This window comes from Monopterus albus, unplaced genomic scaffold, assembly GCF_001952655.1.
Source record: "Monopterus albus unplaced genomic scaffold, M_albus_1.0 scaffold329.1, whole genome shotgun sequence".
NCBI classification, from domain to species: domain Eukaryota; kingdom Metazoa; phylum Chordata; class Actinopteri; order Synbranchiformes; family Synbranchidae; genus Monopterus; species Monopterus albus.
The window spans coordinates 675,269-699,215 of NW_018128209.1; the positions used below are offsets into that span (position 1 = coordinate 675,269).

General features: G+C 40.2%; 1 protein-coding gene across 4 annotated transcripts in view; it reads left to right on the top strand.

Annotated features, from left to right (window-relative positions):
• The window catches only part of csmd2 (CUB and Sushi multiple domains 2), a 366,263-nt gene that overhangs the window by 315,204 nt on the left and 27,112 nt on the right, over positions 1–23,947 (top strand). For all 4 annotated transcript variants that reach the window (XM_020624534.1, XM_020624535.1, XM_020624536.1 and 1 more), the window contains 15 exons: positions 140–317; positions 2,227–2,372; positions 2,462–2,542; positions 3,120–3,233; positions 10,658–10,846; positions 11,521–11,667; positions 13,938–14,126; positions 14,655–14,840; positions 15,015–15,209; positions 15,509–15,682; positions 15,786–15,959; positions 16,670–16,843; positions 19,971–20,159; positions 20,521–20,694; positions 21,633–21,815. In XM_020624534.1, the coding sequence (XP_020480190.1) occupies positions 140–317; positions 2,227–2,372; positions 2,462–2,542; positions 3,120–3,233; positions 10,658–10,846; positions 11,521–11,667; positions 13,938–14,126; positions 14,655–14,840; positions 15,015–15,209; positions 15,509–15,682; positions 15,786–15,959; positions 16,670–16,843; positions 19,971–20,159; positions 20,521–20,694; positions 21,633–21,815 (2,493 nt within the window). The remainder of the gene's footprint in view (positions 1–139; positions 318–2,226; positions 2,373–2,461; positions 2,543–3,119; positions 3,234–10,657; positions 10,847–11,520; positions 11,668–13,937; positions 14,127–14,654; positions 14,841–15,014; positions 15,210–15,508; positions 15,683–15,785; positions 15,960–16,669; positions 16,844–19,970; positions 20,160–20,520; positions 20,695–21,632; positions 21,816–23,947) is intronic.

The window sequence follows — 23,947 nt, forward strand, 5'->3', positions numbered from 1 at the left end:
AAGGGAAGCAGAAGAAGAGAGGGATGAAAAATTCCCCTTTTCCACCAATTGCCACTGAATTATGCATCTGCTCTGTTGTGTTCCTGGCCCATTGATATATTTATGCTGGCTCTCTCTCCCTTCCCCCTCCTTCCCTCAGTGCATTGTGGTGGGAACATCACATCAGACAATGGGACCATCTTCTCCCCAGGTTACCCAGGGGACTTCCCTAGCTCAACTGACTGCTCATGGTTGATCACAGTGGCTCCAGGGTTTGGCATCAAACTCAACTTCACCCTGCTTCAGATTCATGGACCACACAACTTCATCACTCTCTGGTAAGAAGTAAATGTTCCCATGAGCTGTAAATATGTGAAATTATTATAGAATATACTGTATATATTTTCTACTTGAAAAACTGAATTCATTTTTGTTTGAGAGTAAACAGAAATGATATTTTAGCCAGTTCTCTTGTAACAGCTGAACCTAAATTACTCATATCCACCAGGGTGGTGTTGCTTGACAAACTTGGTCAGTGTACAGTTAGCTAACCTATGATTCCCCTGCCCCCTCCTCTCCTTTCATTCACTGTTCTATATATGTGACTCCTCGGCTTGGTTTTCAACAAGTACAGCACAGCCTCCCACAAAGTTTCCCCCATGTTTGTCATTCATTACAATGGCAGAAAATGGCTGTCTTGTTATTTTGACTTTATCTTTGTATTTCTTCATATCAGTGTTGCTCTTTCATATTTACCATTCCCTCCTTGCTTCTCCCTTTCCCTGACACACACCATTTTATTTTATTAAAATCATCACCTATTCTTCCTCTTTTTTCAGTATATTCAAGCACAGGGATATGTATACAAATGTGAAGGATTATACTCTTGTGTTATTTTAGTAAAAACATCTACATGTGGCAAATCTTCAGGGACAATAGCATAAACCTCTGATAAGGACAAATCACTTCTGTTGGTTTTGGCTTTTCATGACAGGAAAATATTCAATTTTTATGTCATATATCCTAATTACCAATTTGTAATCAATGCAGTTCACTAGGACCAATTGCAATCAGAGCTGTAATGTGTGTATGTGAGACAGAAGAGAGACAGAATAGGTTTGTCTGGTGTACTCTTTTTTCTGTGTATGTGTCAGTGTCCATATCAGGACATCAATGGAGACTGTCTATGAATTTCTGCTTAACTGAGTATTGAGTGATAAAGCTTCCTTTCATCACCTCTTTACTGAATGGCTGGGCCAGCCATATGTGTGACCAAAGACGTAATTTTGCATGCTTGATAGCTGTCAGTCCCAGTTGATCCCCTCTCCCTAAGACAAGTACCAGAGGTCCCATCTCTCAGCAAGACCTGAGATCTGACTGCCAGACATCCTGATAACTTGACGATCACATCAAAAGATTAGACTGCCTATAGAAATGTCTATGGAGATTTAGCCTGTAAAGCATTTGTCACTAACTCAACATGGATAAAGCAAGCCAAAATGTCTATTTTCTATCTATCTTTGCTTTCCTGTAAATGACCCCTACTGTGTTGATCTTTCCCAACAAGCTCCAGCAGAGCCAAGATGGGGACTGTCATGTCCCCCAGTTTTCAGCTACCACTGCTGTGTATGTATCCATTGAACTGGTGAGCCAAGGAAATGGGCTTCGTAATGGCGGCTTGGCTGGAGTGCTGTCAGGCAGCTGTCCCTAGCCAGCCGTTTCCAGAGCTGCTTGTAATCTCCCATGCCCAGTCTGACAGCCAAAGACAGATGGTTTTTAAGCTGAATGGTTGTGGCAGGAATCTGGGAGCTGGCTTAATCAGTTCTGCCTACACCAGGGGACTGCCAAGGCTGGGCCACAGCTTCCATCGACACTCCCATTGGATGGCAGTTAGCGGCAACAGCACAATCCTGACCTGTCATTCCATGCTTATCTTTAATGTTTACCTTATTTCAACATAAACACCCAGAGCAGCCCAGAGTAATTGCTTTGGTTATAATAAAGTGAGAGCAGCTTGCTTATACTCTGCTGCTGGAAGTTGCTTGACAATAATCTGGCATGTGGGCTTGTTTGGTCTTCTCACAGATATGTGTCCCAGTGCCTTGAGGTGCTTTATGGTTAGATTCAGAGTGAGCCCCTGAGCAGAGGCTGCTGGCGGAAAATATCTGTGGTTAAACATCATCACTGTATCTCCAGCGTGCTGTTATTTATGAAGATATAGTTGACCAGTGACCTTTTTCCCTTTAGGGATGGTCCCCAGGAGACGGCCAGGAAACTGGGGGTGTTCACTGATGGAGAGTCCAATGACCCACCTAGTAGCACTTCTAATCATGTACTGATACGTTTTCGTAGTAACACAGAGAAGGGTGGACTGTTCCATATCACCTATCAAGGTATGTGATCTTACCTGTTCTTTATTTCCAGTTACTTGTCATATACTCTGCGTTTTACTCCTTTCACATTTTTCATGTTCTCAATGAAGCTTACAGGCTGCAGTACTGCCTGCCTCCCCCCATCATTCCGAATGCAGAGATCCTGATGGCAAGCAAAGAGTTTAAAATTGGTAGGTAGAAGTGCTGTCACAAAAATACATATTCACACACATGTAGACCCATAATCACTGCTAACTAGGCACTGCTGACATTTTGTCAGCTTTGTCAGTTTATGTTGCAGAAGGTTCACTGACTACACATCCCACAAGGCAATAGTATTTAATGAAGACTCACACAAAAACTACCAGGGAGTTATCTCCCTGGAGTTAGAGAACAGCAGTATAAATGAATGATTATAAAATATTTAGAAAGCCAGAGGGATTTGGGGCAGGTGTTCTCATTCTCCCCTGTAGAAGACAATAGAGATTAATCCTCCTTATCCATTTGTTTGCATACATCCTCAACTAGTTATTATGCAGAGATACAAAGGCTGACATACTGTTTCATCTATGGGGTGCTCAGTAGGCATTCATTAAGGTACTTTTCCCACTGTTTATGTTTCAACTCTGTCACAATGGATCAGGATTAGCTCTGTGTGATATTAGTATCCTAACTATGGTTTACGAAGACATTTTGGTTTTGGCTCAATCATGGATTGTTGCCACCACCATCTGCACTATACGTCTTCCTCCATCTCTCTCTCTACAGGTGATATTGTGCGCTACCAATGTCTTCCAGGCTACCAGTTAAGTGGAAACAGCATCTTGACCTGCCGTCTGGGGACACACTTAGAGTTTCAGGGGCATCCACCTTCATGTGATGGTGAGTGAATGCCTCAGGCTTGAGAACTTGAAAGCATGCTCTTTTTTCAGTGAGGCCCTTTTCACACTCACACACACATGGAATTTGCTCAGTAGAACCCCAGTGTGATTTCCTGATCACTGAGCAGCTGAAGGATAAGGGCCTTGCTCTAGAGCACCTCAGTGATGATAATGAGAGAGAGAGCAAGTGTTGCTCTTCCATTTTTGTTCTAGGGATTGAGCTTGCTGCATTTCAGTAATAAACATTTTCATACCTGTTTTGATACTCCTAGCTACCTTTTGTATAGCTGTCTCAACCTGCTTTATCGTTTTTGATTCTTTCCTTAACAGTCAATAGAGAAGAGGTACAGCAGTAAAATGTAGTAAATGATGTTAAAATGCTGTGTGCGTACTGTATGTGCACAGTTTGCTTTGTAAAAAGAGTAGCTACTTTTTCTCTAAACAGCACATTACAACACATCACATTGATGAAATAAAAAATTTTTTTAGAGGACAAGTCCCTTCAGATGCATCATCTCATTTTCAAGAGGGTTATGACCAGTCATTATGCTTCAAAAAATGGTTCATTTATATCAAAACACAGGCGAAAATGGCTTTCATCTGTTTTTCACCAGGGTTATAGGTAGCTGGTATGATTTTGCTAGAATCACAGACTCATATACTAGTTGCAGTTCTGCCTTATTTCTGGTTCCCATGAGCACTATCCCTGCCTGTAGTCATGGAGCTGCAGCCACATATCAGTTTTGTAGCTCTTTCCATCTCAGTGGATGATACCTGGCTCCCACGAGGCTGAGGATGGCTGCAGTGGTGCTCTCTATGTATTTGTTGAGATTTCGTCCTCCCAAAGGACTCACAGAGTGCAGTGCTCCCAGCATCATCATAATACCCTGTGTTGTGCACAATACTTCTCTTAGCAAGAAAGTGGGTGCACAGAGCAGTCAGTTTTTTCTGCTTCAAAATATCATAAAATCTTTCATTCTCTTTTTCCTGTGCTTCTTTTTTCTCAATCTAGCTTTGTCATTTTGCCATTTCGTGTGTCTCGTTCTCTTGGCGGGTTTATGTGGTGGACAAAGAAGAGTAGACAAAGCTTGTTAAATGCAACTAATTTAAAGTGAAAAATATGACAGCGTTCTCAGCATGAGGTGAAAAAGAATATAGGTTAAAAAAGCATTCAGCAAAAGAAAGAGGACAATAAAATGCTAAGAGGAACTATGTATAGATTAATAATGAAGATGCAGAACAAAGTGCCCAGGACACCTGCTGAGAGGCAGAACAGTGGAGACTGAGAATCAAGTCAGAAAAAAAACAGTGAAAAGGAAAATTCTTGTGTGTTTAAAGCAAATCTGCCTAATTTCTTTTAGCTGCTAGAGGGTCTAGTGAGACTCAAAACAGAAACCACTTCTTACCGCTCTTTGCCCCACCTACAGTATCATGTCCTGTTTGACTGTGATGTAAACTGTGGATGCCTGGTTGTGGCAAACTGTACAATATGCAGTCTCCAGTCCAAAGCTAGCAATACTTGACTGACTGTTTACTGCTAATGTGACACAAAGCACTAACATTACACAAAGTTGGAATTACTCTGAAATTATAATCACATTAATTCAACAAAAGGTAAACCCATGACCATGCTAGGTCATTAATGTTACCAAAACAAACACGTAAGATTTACATTCTAGCACGTCCAGAAGGAAGAATGCCAAATATGAATAAAATTTGAGTCCTTTGGTTCCTTTTAACCCTTTCCATCTCAAAAAACAAACTGATGTTTGATGTTAACCCTGGTTTTTGCTCTTTCTTTGTCCCATTCTCTCTGTGCAAAATAACAGGGCTTCTTTGGTCTACCAGGCACTGTTTCACACTTTTAGCTGACAAGGGATCCTCCATAATTGGCTGTTCAAAATAATTACTCATGTTTTAAAAAAATGCTTCTTATAACCTTTGCTGGGTGCTAATTTAGTTAGGCTATTTTGACAGCACAGGGTAGAGACTTGAATAGTGACAGAACGGCATCAGAGCATCATGAATGGGGTAGTATGGCTGAGAAGACACCACATCTTGTCCCATTTTTACTTAATTTATCAGAAAATGTGTCAAGTCTTAGTCAATGCACCTTTAAGTGAACATTTTTCCACTTGCCTGCTCACCTTCACTGTACCTGCAGTTATTTGCACCAGCACTTGTATCCACTTGCTTAGGGTTTACATTTTAAAAGTATCATGCTTTTTGCTCAGCTTTGCCTTGCTTAACTAACCAACACTGTACTGTTTTTAAAATCAAACAGAAAGTCAGTGGCATTTGAATGCTTTTTTCCCTACTCGCAATTAGTTGTGTTAGTTGTGAATTTGCACTTGTGCTCAAGGCTTGTGTGTCTATTATTTACTCCCCTTACTTGAGACAAACTGTTCTACTAGCAAACTGTCACTTTAACTGCATAGATACCACAGGGTGATGGGCAGGAGAGCCACAAATAACAAAATCTGAAGGATTTAGGAGTTGATAAAGGGAGTTAAGAGTAGAGAGGAAAATAATAACTACTCCTAGTGTGAAACAAAAGGAGACAGTTGAACTGGGAGAGATGAGGGTCAAAGATAAGTGGAGAGGTAGAGAGAAGAAGTTTAGGATGGCTGTGAATGAGCAGGATTCTTGAGGAAAAATATAACATCTGGCTGGAAAAGATGGAGGAGAGACTGCTAAGTGAACAGAAGGATGGGAGTAAGTGAGAGCAGAGCAGAAGTTAGAAGGTGAAGGAAGACAGAGAGGCAGGTAGCAATTTAGTTGGGGAGTGAAGAGACAAAGTACACAGCTCATTAAAATTCAGGAAACATGCTGGCTGCAGCTGCACCTATCAAATCACCACTTCTAACTCTGACAAGCACACCCTCCCTCTATGTCTAGCTGCCCCATCACCCCATACACAAACATGCTCAATCACACACTCCTACAGGTACTGTATACACATGCATAATGGTTGAGCATGTGTCTGGGTTACACAGCAGTGGATATTGTGATAGTCTTCCAGATAGCAGCACCTGAGCCTACAGCCGCTCTGCAGCGCTGCTCACCCCCTCAGTTTCAACTCTCATCCTCTGCATTTCCTGCATCTGCACTCCCTCCTCCCTCACTCACCACTTTCCTCCTGACTCACTAGCATCAAACCTCTGTTCTTATGTAACACATGCACCCTTTATTCCCCCTTCCCTTTGTTTTGGCCTTTTCTTAGACTGGTTAGAAACTGTGCCTGTATCTCACATGCACGTGTTTTTCAGTATCCACGTCTGTCTTTTCTTTCTTTTCTCTCTGTCTTGCCAGTCACGATGGCAAATAGGATTTAGCCTCTCTGCAATTCCCTGCCATTGGAGCAAGCAGTTGGTTTGTACAATATGTGATTTGCCTGCTATTTGATTAAACTGGATTGTTTTGGACTCAGAGCCCTTAAATAAATCTGCTGTCTGCAGACACTACAGGCAGTTCCAGCATCCCAGGCACAAAGCAACAGCATCAGTACAAAGTGTTACTTGAATTAATTAATGAAACACAATGAGCTCTGACGATCCAGAATGTTTATCCCCCAGACAGATTTCTGGGCTAAAACCTACATAATCACCCAACATGTTAGTTTCCCAGTTAGCTGGCTAGCTTTCTTCATTCCACTTGGTCCCTTCACCCCACTCACCTCTCTTTTCTTCTGATTTTTTCCCCTAGATTATTTGTTGCCCTAGTGCCCTTCTTTTAGTCCTGCAGAATGGATTACAGGCATCCTTTTTTAACAACATCTTCACTGTCATCCAGAGGTGGAAAGTAACTAAGTAGAGTACATTTACTCAAGCACTGTACTTAAGTACAATTTTTAGGTACCTGTACTTTACCCGAGTGTTTTCATTTTATTCAGCTTCATACTTCATCTTCACTACATTTCAGAGGAAAGTGTTGTACTTTGTGCTCGCTTCATTTATTTGATAACTTCAGCTTCCAGTTACTTTTTAGAATAACAATAATAATAAAACTAAATACAGTATAATCATAAAACTTTATTGATCCCCAGTGTGAAATTCACAAGCTACCCAGCAGTATGTAAAGTACTTCAAATTATAAGCATATATAAAGTAGTTTACATTGCCGCAACATTAAACTTATGCACACTATAATAAAATAATAATAATCCTATAATATCATCTACTGTACATAATGAATGCTTTTACTTTTGGTACTTTAAGTATTTTTTATGTTAATACTTTTGTACTTTTACTTAAGTAGCATTTTGAATGCAGGACTTTTACTTGTAATAGTGTTTTTGCACTGTGGTATTGATACTTTTATTTAAGTACAACAATCTGAGTACTTCTTCTACCACCCCTGACTTCTCAGAGTTGTTAGGTCTTGATCCATGCTAGTGTTTATGTTGTGGCCCATCCACTGCAATCAACTCATAATTGCTCCTCAGCTTATGCTAATTAAGTACCGAAATGAGCAAAGTCATCTCAACAGCACCGCAGTGCTACAAACTTGATATATTGCGGATTTATGTGTGTGTGTGCATACTGGAGAGCACAAATTTGTGTGAATGGATGCAGATGTGTGGGCATCTGTGCTTTCCTGCATGGAAGCCTTCCATCACATTTTTATTGAGAAGCTGCTGCATACTATGAAGAGCGATGTCTCACAGATTGCCATCCCTGCTACCCATTTATTCTGCTCCTTGTCTCATTAAAGTGAAATTTCATTTTGGGTCCTATCAGTGTCAATCTCACCTTGTGTGTTGGAGCTGCCTTTTTCCAACTGTCAGATTTGTCCCCTAATACCCTTTTGTTTACATCCAAACAGAGTGATGCTTCATTTCAAAGTAGATTAGTTTAATAAGTAGCAGACTATAGATAGGAGCCCCTGCCTGTCTCTTTCCATCTTCTCCACGACAAGCTGAAGGCAGTTTTGAAGACATGTTGGAGCGTTCTGAAAGGTCACTGACAACACACAGCTCATGTCAGAGAATCGATAATTTAATGACTTTCATTATTCGATTGTATATGCTACTTCCAGCTGCATCAGTTTCACTATCAAGCCTGATGACTCACATCTACTGAGGTGCTTAAGGTTGTAAATGATTTCACTATATTGGTAAATGTCATCATAGCTTTATTGTAGGATCAGAGCAAATTACTTTCACTTTACTTTCAAAGTTAAATGCTAGAAATTCTTTATATATTTCTAATGTTAACATCATATGCAACATGATGGTATTACATGCTACTGTAGTAGGTGCAGCTGTACATTGCTAAAACTGTATTTTCTGAGATGTTGCTCTTAAAGATTACTCTTATACCAATTTACAAAGTATATGTTTTGAGTTAGCTCTTTAGCTGTTTTATCCCTTTATCCTTTGCTTATATACAAACATAATATGACACTGGGACACAACTACTGTTTCTGTGGCCTGTGGTTTGAAGATATTTAGTGTTTTGTACTTCATGTTGGAACTTTTGGTTGGAATTTGCATTTAATGCCTAAACTAAGAATAGCAAAAAGAAATGTATTTGCAAAGTAATTTTATCATGCATTTCTTTTCTGGGAATAACAGTGCACCTGATTTCATCTTGGATTTCCTGAATCAGTAAACTCCACGTCGTTGACTCACCAAGCACGATAAAACAAATGCTAAGAATTGTTTGCAAATGCTGTCTGCCATTTTTTTTTTTCCTGCGGATTTAATAATGTCTTTCCATATGAATGTACAAAAGGAGGTTGAACAAGCCAAGACACACACACAAACAACTGTGCCTTGACACAAGCATAACCTTGTTCATGTACAGTAAACAGGTTTATACCCACACACTCATTGTTCCACAAAGGAGGTGCTGCTAGAATGTGATTTAAAGCGTTCAATATTTCACCACTGTAATGAATGACCTGTAAGTGCCAAGTGCTACCTTGCCCTGAGGCGGAACAGACTCGGGTGTTCGGTACACAACAAGGGCGATTACAAAGCCAGCAAAACTTTCTGCCACACTTGGCTGACAAACACTCACACAAACACACAGAATGCAAACAGCATTTGATCACATGCACTTTGATCTGACATTTTAATTGCATTTACAACATCTTACGGTGTTTTTTCTTGAACACCATAATATGTTGGACTAAACAGAGTAAAGTCTCCGCGTTGTGTTTAACAAGGTAAATGTATCCTACAAGTTTGTAATTGTCTTTTGTTAATTGTAAAGCTTTTAACAAGCTGTTAGGTTGAGTTCCATCACAGACAGGTTTATGGCATCTTATTTAGCTACAAAAGCAATAGTAAGCAAATGAGAAAAACTGATCTGTTTTTTTCTCTGCTGTGGGCAGAATTATTTCACAACCTCTTCAGCAGTGAATCTCATTAGAGTAGGTAAGAAACAAAAACAATAGGGACTTTAAAAAAATTATGTAGCAGTTCCATTATACTGTTGTTGCAGCAGCAGCACTGGCTTCCTTTTATGTTGCAACATTTTTGGGGAGGTTCCACTATGTATACAGACATCTTTGGAAAATAAAGAGGTTAGCTTCACAACACTGCAGCAAAAACACAGCAGACAGGAATGATGTGAATGTCTGATGTGGAAAATCCCCTTACACTGCACCTTTCCTCTAACTGGCTGTACTGCTTCCTGGGGGGTGGGGTTCCAGAGCGTACACAGGAAGCTGATACATCTGAGGGAACCTTTCGTTCAGAACAAGGAAGCTAGCCGGCCACATGGAGATGCCTCAGATGTTATTAGTTTGAACTATGTAAATGACCTAAAGCCATCCAGACTAGTTTTATTAAAGGAATGGATTTATTCCTTCCTTTCTCGCCTTGCCTGTTTGTTCTTTCAGACTATAGAGTTTATATGCAATTACAAAACCTGAGTTTGCCCTACATATTCTACATCTGATAATACAAACTGAAACCAGTAGGAGCTGTAAATGGATGTCATAGAGATGTCCTACATCTCTACAGCTATGTTCACTTTACCTGCTGAAGTGACCTAAGTCTGGTTGTTTTCCCTTCAAGTGAATGAGTTCTCATCTTTTCAAGGATGTGTGAATTAATCAAATCATGATTCATATCTGCCAAGTATCACATCACTATGATATGCTGATGACAAATCAGTAATACACCATTTATAATTTGTTCCCTGGACTGATGGACAGCTTTACTTCCTGTGACAGCATCAGCAACAAAATGACAGTTATCCTACCTTTAGCTATGCTTTTACTTACAGTGTGTTGCCCTTCCAACTAAAACCAATTTTTTCTTTGAGGTAAATTCACCAAAAAGAATGAAAAACCATCATTATTTTACTGATGATAAAACAACATACTGTAGGACAGAAATATGTGAACAAACCATTATTCCTAGAAATCAAAGTAATTTTATTTTTTGTCTCTGCCTTTTATTTTTCTCAACAGTGACTTGTCCCATGAACGAGGTACTGACATCTTCCACAGGGGTCATCATGGGCCAGTCACCAGGCAACGGTTTCCCCCATTTTGAGTCCTGCTCTTGGGTGGTCAAAGTAGAACCAGGCTATAATATTACCTTCACTATAGAACACTTCCAAACCAGCTGTCAGTTTGATGAGCTTGAGATCTTTGATGGTGAGCCACTGTATCTGCTATTAAAGTGAGCATATGTAAACATCCCAGTGGTTACATACAGTATAGTGTAATGTTATGTTAAGCAGCATCCTGATCGGGGTAATGCATGTACTATTCACTAGTCTGTTTACCCTATATCTGTGACACTTCCCTGGCCAAAGACTCATTTTCACAAATGTCCACAACCAAAGGTCAAAATGAGCCAGACAGCTGAATTTACCATCCCTAACAAAGCTCTCCACATTTACGAACAGAAAAAAACACACACCAGCTCCCGTTCACAGGGATGGAATGTCTACATCTCCTGTGTACATTTGCATGTGATTAGAGGCACAGTCAGCAGTTCTGCCAGGGTGCACTGAGAAAGTGGCGACTGTATACACTAATGCTGCTGATTAGTGCTTTTTCCCTTCTGCCGAGTGGAGGGGAACAGACACTTACTAACCTTGAGGCTGCCAAACCAATTATGGAATGAAATCTTTTTTTCCACAATTAGGAGCTGAGCAAATTTAGATTTTACCACAAGCATAGCAAAATACATAGTCTCTTAAATGCAATATAATTTTTACAGCATGCGTCAGTGTTTGAGCACAGCCACTTTTTCTTTTGCACAAGATAATGGGAATTCAGTAGCTGACTTTTTTCTTTTAACTTCTCTCCATATCTTCACCCAGGCCCATCCAGACAGAGCCCCTTGTTAATCACCCTCAGCGGTAACTATTCCAGTCCACTCAGCATCACTAGCTCCAGTAACAAGGTGTACCTGCACTGGTCCTTCGATCACACCACCAGCCACAAAGGCTTCCGAATACGCTATTCAGGTGAGTAAGGACCATTGACATTGTTGTACTTCAGTCCCATCAGAGGTATTTTTGGTTTACTGTGTTAACAAGACCTACATTTTGGCTCCCAGTTGCAGCTGAAACAGCTAGGAATATGATCCATCTCCATGACAACCTAACAAGGGCAGCAGGCATCTGCAGCTCTCCTGCAGCCTGGGAATTAGTAAATGCTGGTTCTGGTATTGCTTATTATCTGTCTGTTTTGTCCTGCTCCCTTGAAGGATCTGTTGGTAAAAGACACCTGCATATCTTGCTGTGAATTATGACTGTGCAAATATTTAAAAAGCTCCCTCCATTCTATATCAACACCACTCAGCCAGACTGACTAATCATCTTTCTCCTCCTCTCAGTGGAGTTTTCTTGTCTCCCCAGCCAGATGTTCTGTTATTTCTCTACCCTTTTTCCCCCTCTTGTCTCTTCTACCACTTTTTTTTTTTTTTTTACTGTGATGGATTATACAATAGCAGGCTAAATTGCATAGTTAAAATGGTTACTGATAACTCAGTAGTTGCCATGGCCAATAGGGAGTTGGCCTCCTGTAGCACCTTGGTAGGAGGACAAAACAGAAGGCACAGACAGCTTTAATGTTTCTGGCTGTGTTCTTCATCAATCTATCTTTTGGTTCTGTGGGCTGGTCTTCCATCACCAACTTGCAGACAACTCCTTTAGCAACTCTCAATCTCAGTTTTCTTGTTTTTCCTCTACATCCCTGGATCCTCTCACTGTTTTTTCTACCACTTCATTTAGACATGTTCATCTTTTTCTGTTGATTCAGTCAAACTTAAAGTCTGCCCGACTCTGTCACTATCTTCCTCACCATCATTATGCTTATGTGTCTCATCTTTTGGTCTATATCAACCACTCCCTTCCTCCCTCTTTGTACTCACTCTATAATCCATTCTGTTCCAGTCACCAGCCCATGTAGATCTGATTGCCATGAGACAAGCTGTATATCATAATGGGCAGTGGGAGAGAAGGAGCAAGTAACTCAAAAAGAGGTGTAAATAAGCCAGTCACAGTGACAGACAGGAAAAGGCCTTGCAGAGGAGCCTATACAGTAACTCTGTTGGCCTATTAAGTATCAGTCATTTTAAAAATTGGGCTTGTTCTGTTCCTTAACAATAGAGCCATCGAGGAGGCCATTCATGAGGATTCATTCATTGGTGATTGTCAAAATGAAAAGCATTTTAATCTTGAATGGTACAGTTCACAAAATTACTAAAGCCTGAAGGACACCTACTGTGTATCATCAGCTAAGAAACTGAACATTTTTCTCAGGGTCAAATTCCAGGTAGCATCTGTTCTATCTAACATCTCCTCAGCGCATCAGAATGGTCTGTCAGCTCTGTTAAAGTCTCACATTCTCTGCCTCACTGGACCAATTTGCATGAGGGAGAAACATCTCATAGGCCCTGAATGCTGAATACATATTACACCACTGACATAACTTTAAGTTTTTATACTGTAAGGGAGTTTTATTTTATTGTCTGCATGGTGATAAAAAGTCCCACTAACTTGAAGAGAGGGCATTTTTATAACCATATATGAGCAGTTTGAATTTTTATTGAAATGGAATGTGGTAATAGTGTTTAAATATAATGAACAATATGCTTTTTTGTGCCCATGGTTGGCTTCCATTTTAATCTGTCCCTGTGATGAGCACCATAATCTGTGTCACACCATTTTTAAAGTGTTTTTTATACAATCAGTGTTCTTTCATTTAAACTCTCTTAATCCCCAGCAGGTGTGCATTGATGCCATTTGAGATCTCTCCAAAATGCAAATTAGGCCCAATAATCTTCTGGTCTTTGGAAACCACAGACCATTTGAGATGATAAATGATTATTGCAACCAACAATTTAGTCAGCAAAAAAAAAACATGCACTATGTTCTTGTTATTGTGTATCCATCACTTTTTACTGTTTGTCTGTCTGCTTCTGCTGACCGACTCCTGTTTCACTTTGCAGATCATTAGTTAATCAATTTTCCTTGTGTCTAGCCTTCAAATTTTTCCTTAAACAGATTACTTTGCAGTGCATGTGTTAATACATATCCTCCTTTACCATGTTAAATACAGAAGACAGATGCAAAGGAATCTGGGGCTCTTTGCTACATTTGCTTAATCCTTCACCTCTTCAACAACAACAACTCTCATCATCTTGTGTTGTTATTGGGTTTTTATTCTGGTTACACTTAAATTTATCAATATAACTATTTAAATCTTTACCTGTTTATTTTCATTTTCATAGCGGCCTACTGCAGCCCTCCAAACAACCCTGTAAATGGCACAGTGCACAGTCTGACAAGCACTAAGCTGGGCAGCACGCTGCACTTCAGCTGTGACCAGGCCTTCCGGCTTATTGGCCAGAGCAGTGCCACATGCATCCGGACTGCACAGGGGACCTACCAGTGGAATGCACCAGTGCCACTTTGCCAAAGTGAGGGCCTGATCATAGCAGCAGTCATGAGGAAGCATGAGAAAGTTGAAGTTGTTGAGAAAAACATAGATACAGAAATCTGACACATAGTCCATTAGTAGCTTGTTAATGTACTAATTTTTGGAAATTATCAGTGATGGAATCATCAGTAGCCACTGAGAGACTGACAAATTTGAAAGTATTCTTGATTGAAAATAAATTATGTGAATTGTAAAAATAAAGTCATAGATATTGAGGGATGTATACACATCAATTTAAATAATCAATTTTTCCAACCAGCCTTATTAATGAGCACAGCAGAAGTAAAAACCAAGAGCATCAAGGCAGCCATGAATGTTTTCTATTGTGCAGATGGCCTAAGCTAATGTTTACAGTGCATCAATAGGACTCTTTTAATAGGAAGCATATTCTGAGCTAGGCAGTCTGCATATAAAGATGGTTATTGAAATATACGTACCTGTCTGTGTTTTTTCTACCAACCAGTTTCTTTCCCTTACCTTCCTGGTGCATCATTGTTTCCCTTTCTAGTCATGTCCTGTGGAATGCCAGTGCCTCCAGTCAATGGCAGTATTGTTGGCCAGGACTTCTCTCTAGGTGCCAGGGCCACCTATCAGTGTAATCCTGGATTTCGGCTTGCTGGGCCTGTCACCACCTCTGTGATCTGTCAGGAATCTGGGCGATGGAGCCCTATTGAGGCCCCACCCAGATGTATCCGTGAGTATTTCTTTCTTATCTTTTTGTTTAGTATTATTATTTTTATTACGAACTCTCGACTTTTTTCATATGTAACTAATAATCTGAGAATTATCAGAATACTCCTACCAAAATACTAAATAACTCAAATACATATTTGATTTAATAATGTTGGTTTGCCTTTTGACCTTCCAGCTGTGACCTGTCCTGACATCAGCCACTCTTCTGTGGAGCATGGCAGATGGAGACTAATCTATGGAACTCAAAACCAATATGATTCTATTATGATGCTAATATGTGACCCAGGATATTACTACAGGGGTCAAAGGGTAATTCGCTGTCAGGCCAACAGCACCTGGAACTACCCAGATCCACACCCAGTTTGTGAGAGTAAGTGAAAATTCCACATCATGTAGTTTAGCTTTCCTAGTATTACATGAGTTAACTGCTCCATTTGGACTAAAAAACAGGAATCCTTCTGCCAGAAAAAAGTGATTTGCCAAGCTTGAAAAATAATTGCATCCAAATGTACCTTATTTCCACTTTGATATTAAGAAAAATAATACACAAACAAATCTTCTGACCAGAACAAAATTAATCAAAACCATGTCCAAAATAAAACAATTAAGTATTGTTTATTATATTTTGATCACATGAGATTCCAATATATGAATGTTTTCTCATTCAAGTCATCTCCTGCGGGGACCTTGGGACTCCACCAAATGGCAACAAGATTGGAACACTGACTGTGTATGGAGCCACAGCCATTTTCTCCTGCAACACAGGATATACACTGGTGGGCTCTCGGGTACGAGAGTGTATGTCCAATGGACTTTGGAGCGGAACACAGGTCCAATGTTTAGGTGAGCTCTTCAGCACCAAAAAGTGATTGTAACTTCATAAAGTCCTGTAATTTGTTACAAAGGTTGTTCAAAACATCTAAGTCTGACCTTCATTTATCCTCAGCTGGCCACTGTGGCACCCCGGAGCCCATAGTGAATGGACAGATCATTGGGGAGAACTATAACTATCGAGGCAGCGTTGTGTACCAGTGTAACCCAGGATTCCGTCTCATTGGGGTATCAGTGCGAATCTGTGAACAGGATCACCGCTGGTCAGGACGCACTCCTGTCTGTGTCTGTAAGTGGCCAGAGAGAACATTCAGTTATAATCACAGCTATGGGGTGGTGAGCTTACCATTACATATTTCTAAGCTGATTCGATGAGTAGAGTAAACAGCCATTACACTGGTAAGCTAGCTAATGAACTAAAAATAAATGTTTTGTCCCAAATTAATTGTGTTGCCGCTCAGTAATTTGTAATAAGTCTAGAAATATATTACCTAGGGAAGTTCTAATTAGGCTAGTTTAAGGCCCATCTAGCAATTTGGTGGAATTAGACTTAAGACCCCTGGTACTGATCACCAATTAATTCCTGTTATTGAACAGTTTTATACAAAGCTCTTTCCTAAAATACAGTGAAAAAAGCCACTGATGAGTAAATTTTATTGTGACCTTTACAAAGATGTGTTCATTATTCCAAAATAATAAACTGTATTCTTCTATAATAGTATTCATTTTACAAGATGACTTTACTAGAGGCTTGTGGTGATAATGGAGACATACAGTACAGCCAGTGCAGCTGTAGGGGGGGCCTGTGGGGTTTATGGTTTGGATCATCAGTCAGCATTTACATTCAGTGTTGTATCTGCACTGCTTTTTGTTGTTGTTACATTTCCTTTTCTAATCAGGGCTTTGATTATTCAGGTGTTAAGGATTAAAATTTTAGAATTCATGAAATGGCTTCACAAATGTATAACCATGATTTTCTTTCTTCTTTGACTTTTCCAGCCATTACATGTGGTCACCCTGGTAACCCCACCTTCGGAATGACCCAAGGAAACCAATTCAACTTAAATGATGTTGTGCGTTTTGTCTGCAATACTGGATATGTTCTGCAGGGTCCTGTAAAATCTACCTGCCAAGCCAATGGGCAGTGGAGCAATTCCCTCCCCAGGTGTAAAAGTAAGTGTCAAGTTAGATGCCTAAGCTTATTAGGCAATGCATCAGTGATTTTTGGAGAGCCTCACATCTACAAATGAATGCAAGGATTTAAAGAAAAACAGCCCTTACAGTATGTAAAATGATGTGCCTGATCCCATCTACATAAATTGTTAATGTATATGTATTAAAAGCAATGTAAGGAAACATAAATTGTTAATGTATATGTCCATATATGATCCCAATACAGCTACTTAAGTAATATATAGGTTTACATAGCAGCTGGTATTTGTATACATCACTATGTGTCAGTTATTTGAGAGCTAATTAAGGAAGTGACACCAGCTATGTGCATATTCGGTGTGAGGACTTTTACAGTAAGTGTACTCATTTCCACATACTTGCCTGCAGGGATATAATTCTCTTTTTCTCTCTATTTGTATGGGTAGGTATTAAATTACCTATTGTATTCTGCAAGGTCATATCTTCTGTGACCACAGACGGCACCAATCACAGAGAGAGTGGAGCTAAAGCGCAGGGACACCCAGAGGGAGAAAGAGTTTAAATTACACATATTAGGGAAATTAAAATGAAAAGCCAAAGAGAAGACAGGATTATTTAATTACCACGGACTCGACCACATGGTGCATGGAGGTTCTGGACCATATTTACATGTGATGTTAATTCCTCTTATCAAAGCTACCTCTGGTCCACCCTCAGGATCACCTGCCTGTCTAGGAAACTAACTTAGTTAATAACCATGTCGAGACAGCCAAAAACAATCACAGGATCTTTGAGCTTGTTTGAAAGACAGCAGCCTTTAGAGAAATGCATTATGGCTCATGCTCAGAATAAGAAGTACCCTGCTCTGCTTTGAATAAGTGAGGCAAGGACTTTTAATTTGGCAATGTTTCTGTGACAAGCAATGCACCCACATCTGTCTCTAAGTCCCTGCTAACTGAGAGCTTTGTGACAGGCACAGAAAAGGGCCACTCACAAGATCGAGCCCCGAATGTGACAAGACAGTGACAGAACCAGTGATGGATTGACTTATGAGTTTGTTATAAATGAGGAGATGAAGGATTTGGCCTTTTGTTTTTTTGGACATTTATGAAGGGATGAGGAAGTTAGACATCTCACAGGAATGCTCCTTCAGTTGTTAAAAAAGAGAGTGTGTTTAGCTGCTGCACACATAAGCTGCTAAGATTTTCTCCCATGCCTTAAATCTCTGCATGCTAGTAGTGACATCATATTAGCATTTGCCTTGTTTCATTGCAGATGCTGATGCATTTTATGACTGTGTGTGCCTCTGCATATGTGTGTAGTTGGGTGTGGGTGTCTGTTTTAATGGCACATTAACCTCACTGGGGATGTAGAGACATAAGTAGAGGTCTTTTTGCCAGTCAGGTTTATCACGTTAATTACTTGCATTTGAGACATTTGGCGATATGTGCTCTCCTGTCCGTCATGTGCTTCATCCAGTGAGAGGAAAACTTTAAATTGCTGTGATGACATCCACTTCATCCATGTCACCTTAGCATCAGCTAAGCCTAACCATGAGCTTTTCTTGTAGTAGAGGAGAGAAAAGTGGAAAGATACTGCAGGCAGGAAAAGAGGTGAGGCTGGGGCAAGAGTCAGTCAGACAAAGGTAATGATTTCCACTGTCCAGATTTTAACTACACAAGTCTGTATACTGCATCAATAATGCAGGGAGCAGGAGAGCACTGTCGCCAGTCTCCTATCTCTCTTTAATCAAAACAAATTTGAGTCACAGAGATGGAGCCACACCACCATCTTTTTTTCATGGATTGGGTGTGCTTATTCATCTTTCAGTGACAAAAGGCAAGAGACAGAGGGCAGAAAAAAAACCCTGACACTGCACTTACAGGGCTGTAATTTGGCAGAAGGCCAAGTGGAGGAGGGGGTGACCGGGATCCCCACTCTGAGTGGAACAGCGATTGAATTACTTCAGGCCTTCTTCCCCTCTTACTTGTATCCTTCTTTTCCTTTCATTTTTTTGTTTCCTCTCTGACTTCCCACTGGTTTACAGACACAAATGTACCAGAAGGTCAGTCCTTTTAGGTGACTTTTGGAACGCTTTTGAGGTTATGTCGCCTGAGCTCATTTATTCAAAGTTGAATCCCAAGCTTGGAAAGTCTCATGCTGAAGGAGCTCCACTTCCTCATATATTCGTTGTAGTGTTCTGTAGTAAGTGGCACCACAGCTCAGCACTCTGCTGGAAGGAATACATTGTAATAGGCATTTGAGGCCTAATTTAGCTGTGCAGGCCTGCTTGGGTGCATAGAAATGAACGGGCCTTAAGGCACATTAACATACAACTGGTTCATTTTGACTGTGGCAAAGGCACATAGGAACAAGACTAGCAAGGGTAACTGGAGCATAATTGTTACGTGGGCACTCCCAGCCAGTGTTTAAAAGCCATTAGAGTTTTGGTATCATTACAAAGTTTTCATTGTGGTTCAGAGTACAGACTAGCAACTGTTACTTGCTGTGCTTTGACTTTGTTGAGCCAGTGTAAGATTTTGGTTTGTGCTGTGGATCTGAGACACTCAATTGGTATTGGAAGCAGCCGCAGCCCAACATTCTGTCATGAATTTCATTTTAATATATTCTGCACCATCAGGGCCTTTTTCTTTCTACCACATTCCCCTTTGCTGTCCCTCATTCCTTACTTATGCCTCAATCTCCTCTTTTCCAACTCTCTCCATCTGGTGCTAAACTGACATGGTGCCTCTTCTCCTGTGAGTTCTCTATCCATCACCATTTCTGCACCACTGCAGCCACCAGGAGACTGGCTCTAATGAAGTAAATGTTTATTTCCGGAGTCTGCCTCCTACTCCATTTAGATTGGAGTAGATGAATGGATGCTGGCTTGGTGGAAGTAGTAGATGGGGAAAGTAATGGACAGACAGAGTGAGTGAAGAGAAAAAAAACTACTCAAAAATGGGTATGTTCCTTGTGTTAGAGAGAGTCGTATATCTATCTCATAGTCAAAAAAGGCCCTAACATAAAATTATAATCTGCAGGTTAAATCATTACTTAAATTGAACCTGAAATGCTGACACAAGATGTCTTTTGTTCTCTCTGTCTCCTTCAATCCTCTCCCCCACCCTGGCCTCCCTTTCTCCAGTTGTGAATTGCACAGAGCCAGGCCACCTAGAGAACAGTGTTAGGCAGGTGCTGCCCAGTGGGCCGCATCGCTACAGCTTCCAGACAACTGTGACGTACCACTGTAACCCAGGATACTACCTGCTGGGGACCAGCTCTATCTCCTGTCAGGGGGATGGCACCTGGGACCGCTCCCTGCCCATGTGTCTGTGTGAGTACCTTAGGGTGGTTAGTTGTGACAATTTTTATTTTATTTTTTGTATGTTCTGAAAATGGGTGAAAGCATTTAAACTGAACTGCAGACAGTTATGTTTAGTTTTTTAACCACTAATTTATTAACTGAGTATAGTTTTAGCCCTCTTGATGCAGTGTTGAAATATTCTGGTAGAACAAAGTCTTTCTATTTGTTGGACTTGTTGTTATGATAAATGACTTGTGCTAACAAACAAATCCAGTGTAACTTAACATTGTATTTTTTGATAATGGCAGTCTTTTCAGTATGCAGTGTTTTTATTACTTCTTCACCACTGACCTGAAACATTTCCACTCATCTGTCTTCTCTGATTGGACAGTGGTGCTGTGTGACCGCCCCAGTATGCCACCCTACACCCAGATCTCAGGAGATCGTCGGACAGTAGGCTCAGTCATCCGCTACAGCTGCCTTGGCCAGCGTGCCATTATCGGCAACACGACGCGAATGTGCCAGCTGGACAGGCAATGGAGTGGCTCCCCACCACACTGCTCTGGTATAAAAAGCTTCGCTAAGACTGACTGGTTGACATTTTAAAATTATTTTTAAAAATTCTATTAATATATAATAATAACTGAAGTCAAATGCTTAAATTGATGTCTTAAAAAGATTTTGAAAAGAAAAAGCATTAAATTATTTGGTGCTGTGTAGCCCATCTTCTCATCCTCTTATTTTCTTGCTGTCACTAATGACTGATTAATTCAAAAACAAACCCACCATGCCAGGTCAACAAATAAAGAGTTTTGGTGATATCTGTTAGCAGCTAATGAGAAAAGTGGGTAGACCACAGATGAAGTTGCCTGTCTGCTCCAGGGGCCTCAAGGGCATAGAGAGTGCACACCATAAAACATGCACAAACATACTGCATACTGTGACAGAGGCATATAGTCCCATAGGCCAGTGACAAGTTTAGCATGCTTACAGTTTACAGTCACAATTCATGAGATGCGGACTGCTAGTGATCTTTAAACAAGCAATAGTCACAGCCTTTTTAATAAAGAGTTGTCTGAATTTTTTAGATATCCACCATTAAAATAATGTTGACCAGGGCAAGAGCAGCATGGTAGTAAACACTCTCTGATTCTTTTAATGCATGGAATTATGAGGCAATATGCAAACTATAGGACCAGCAAAAATGTTTTATTGTTTTGCACATTTTCTGAATGTTGAAGAAATAGACATAATGCAACCTAATGTATACAGGAAGCTAGTCACTCCTTAGGGAGGCAGGAAAATGTTATTTTGCTGTTTGATGGCAGTTGGGTAGGAGTGTGATTTGTGTTACTGTTCTAAACACAACATTTAAAAAAAAGCATCATTCATGTGGAAAGTACATTTCTAATGTGTGTTCTCCACATGAATGATGGGCACATAATTTCAAAAATATAAGCCATTTTTCCTACTACATTTATCACACTTTTCTTCTTTTTTCAGGAGAGGCTGCCGGTCTGTGTGGAGATCCAGGTGTGCCTGTGCATGGTATCCGCCTGGGTGAAGAGTTTAAAGTGGGCAGTGTCATCCGCTTTAGCTGTGAGCCTGGCTATATGCTGAAGGGTTCACCAGAGAGGACTTGCCTGGCCAATGGGACCTGGCTGGGAACCCAGCCTGAATGTCATGGTAAGGAATGCATGCAGTGTGTGTGTGTGTGTGTGTGTGTGTGTGTGTGTGTGTGTTCAATTTCTCTGCCAAATACAGGCTGATATAAACAATTAAAAAAAGGAAACAACATTTATAAAGCAGGATAATGCTGCTAAACATTTATAGCACAGTTTTTGCCAGTGGAGTGAAGGAGACTGGCTCATTGTCAGATTATGTTTTCTAGAGGATAAATATGAATTTCTGCTTGTAATCATACTATACCTACAGTACCAACTGCAACAAAAGTCAGTTTGCACTTCATCAATAAGATTCCATTCTTTGCAGATTTTTAATATTTTGTTTGATCTGCTTTATTTAATTACTGATTTGATTTTCCTGGGCATAGATTATACCAGTCATGTCCAAATCTGTGGATAGATTTTTAGCCATTCTTCACAGATGATTCTTTTCAGTTGCTTTTTACTGGAGGAATTTTGTTGCTCTACCTTCCACGTTATTAGATGTAAGCCAGGGGTCATCCTTGGCAAGGTCATAGTCACTTTTTCTCCTTTGTAGAATCTCTAGTGTGATATTGGCTGTGTGTTTGGGATCATTGTCGCTTTGGAAAATGCCTCTTCTGCCCACCTTCTCAAGGCTGAGACCCATCTTTTCATTCAGGATTTGGGTAAACAATCTTGTATTCGTTGTGTCACCTATCACTGTCATGTCTCCTAGACTTTTTACGCTCACGCAGGTCATGTCAGCACACTTCCACCTCCATGTTTAAGAGTCAGCGCTGTGCAGTCACTGTGGTAGTTCTGGTCAAGTCCATGCTAAACATACTGGACCCATCTGGTTTCATCTAACCAAAAAATGCACTGCCAGTATTTATTAGGGTTCCTTTCATGATCTTTGACAAAGTAGAATTTTTTAACTGTTTGTGAGTAATGATTTTCTTCTTGGATGCTGTCCATAGAGATTAACTTCATGCAATACCCTTCGCTACAGTATGTCTGATCAGTCACTGAACTACCAATTTACACAGATGATTCTCGTTCCAAGTCAGACGCACTTATCCATCAGTTGTCAGTACAGGGTTGCTACTGTGTTCCCTCTTATCTTCAGTAACCTACTGTTGCCCTTGTCTCTCGTCCTATCATTATGAAAGGTGCATTAGACACAACCCAGGCCAAAATGGAGAAATTGGTGGTGTTCAGTGGTTTATAACATTGGTCATGGGGTTAGCCTTGATTGGAAATCATAATTGTAGCTATTTTTGCTGCAGTGGTTCCAGGTAAACTGACTTTTGTTCATTGGTACTATTGCATTGAGGTTGCATTTTGTAAAGAATTTTTTAATGTAATCTATTTGTTTAATTATATATAAGATCATATACCCTACACTTCAGCTTAAATATAATGCAGTTATTGTAAGATGGTACAATTTTGAATCGCTTAACATTTTAGTCATGATGTCCAGGAGTGTACTCAGTTTTGTGGTATAATATTAAAGACCTCTACATTCCCCTTCTTTTTATTTCAATAATTTGTAGTTCTCCTCCTTGGTGCACCTTTTATGTTTCCTTTTTTTCTTTCTTTCCTCAGATGTTTAACTGCACCCAGTGCATTAGTTTTGCAAACCTTTGGGTGCTTAGATTGTGTCTGCAGTGGTAATTGGCACCCAAATAATTTTCTAAATCAGAGTTATTGTAATTGTGGCCTTTAAGAATGTCAGTACATTACCCAAGAGTAGTTACTTTTCATCATCTCTACGTCTTTTCGATATTACATCCATTTTACCACCAGCACCTGAAAAAGTTATTCTTTGAATGTATGGTGCTTGTGTGGCCAATTTGGCCCTATCCATTATTATTGCTGAGATATCAAGAGAACCCCAGAGTACAATTCTGCTTTTTCTACTGTAAAATAAATTGCATCAGAAAGCAAAAACAGAAAAAGGATGCTGTTAAAGGATGATCTTGGACATGACACAACAGTTTGATTTGTTTGAATTCTGCTTAATTTGGATTATTATCAAGTCAGGTACCGTCCAATGCTTATTTGTGTTGAACAGAATTCTTGGAGCAGTTTGGGGCATCCAACTGGCATCTAGTTTGTTGCCTGTCAGAACCATGCTTTTTTTCATTTTCCTTTTATATCAGGCTTCATATC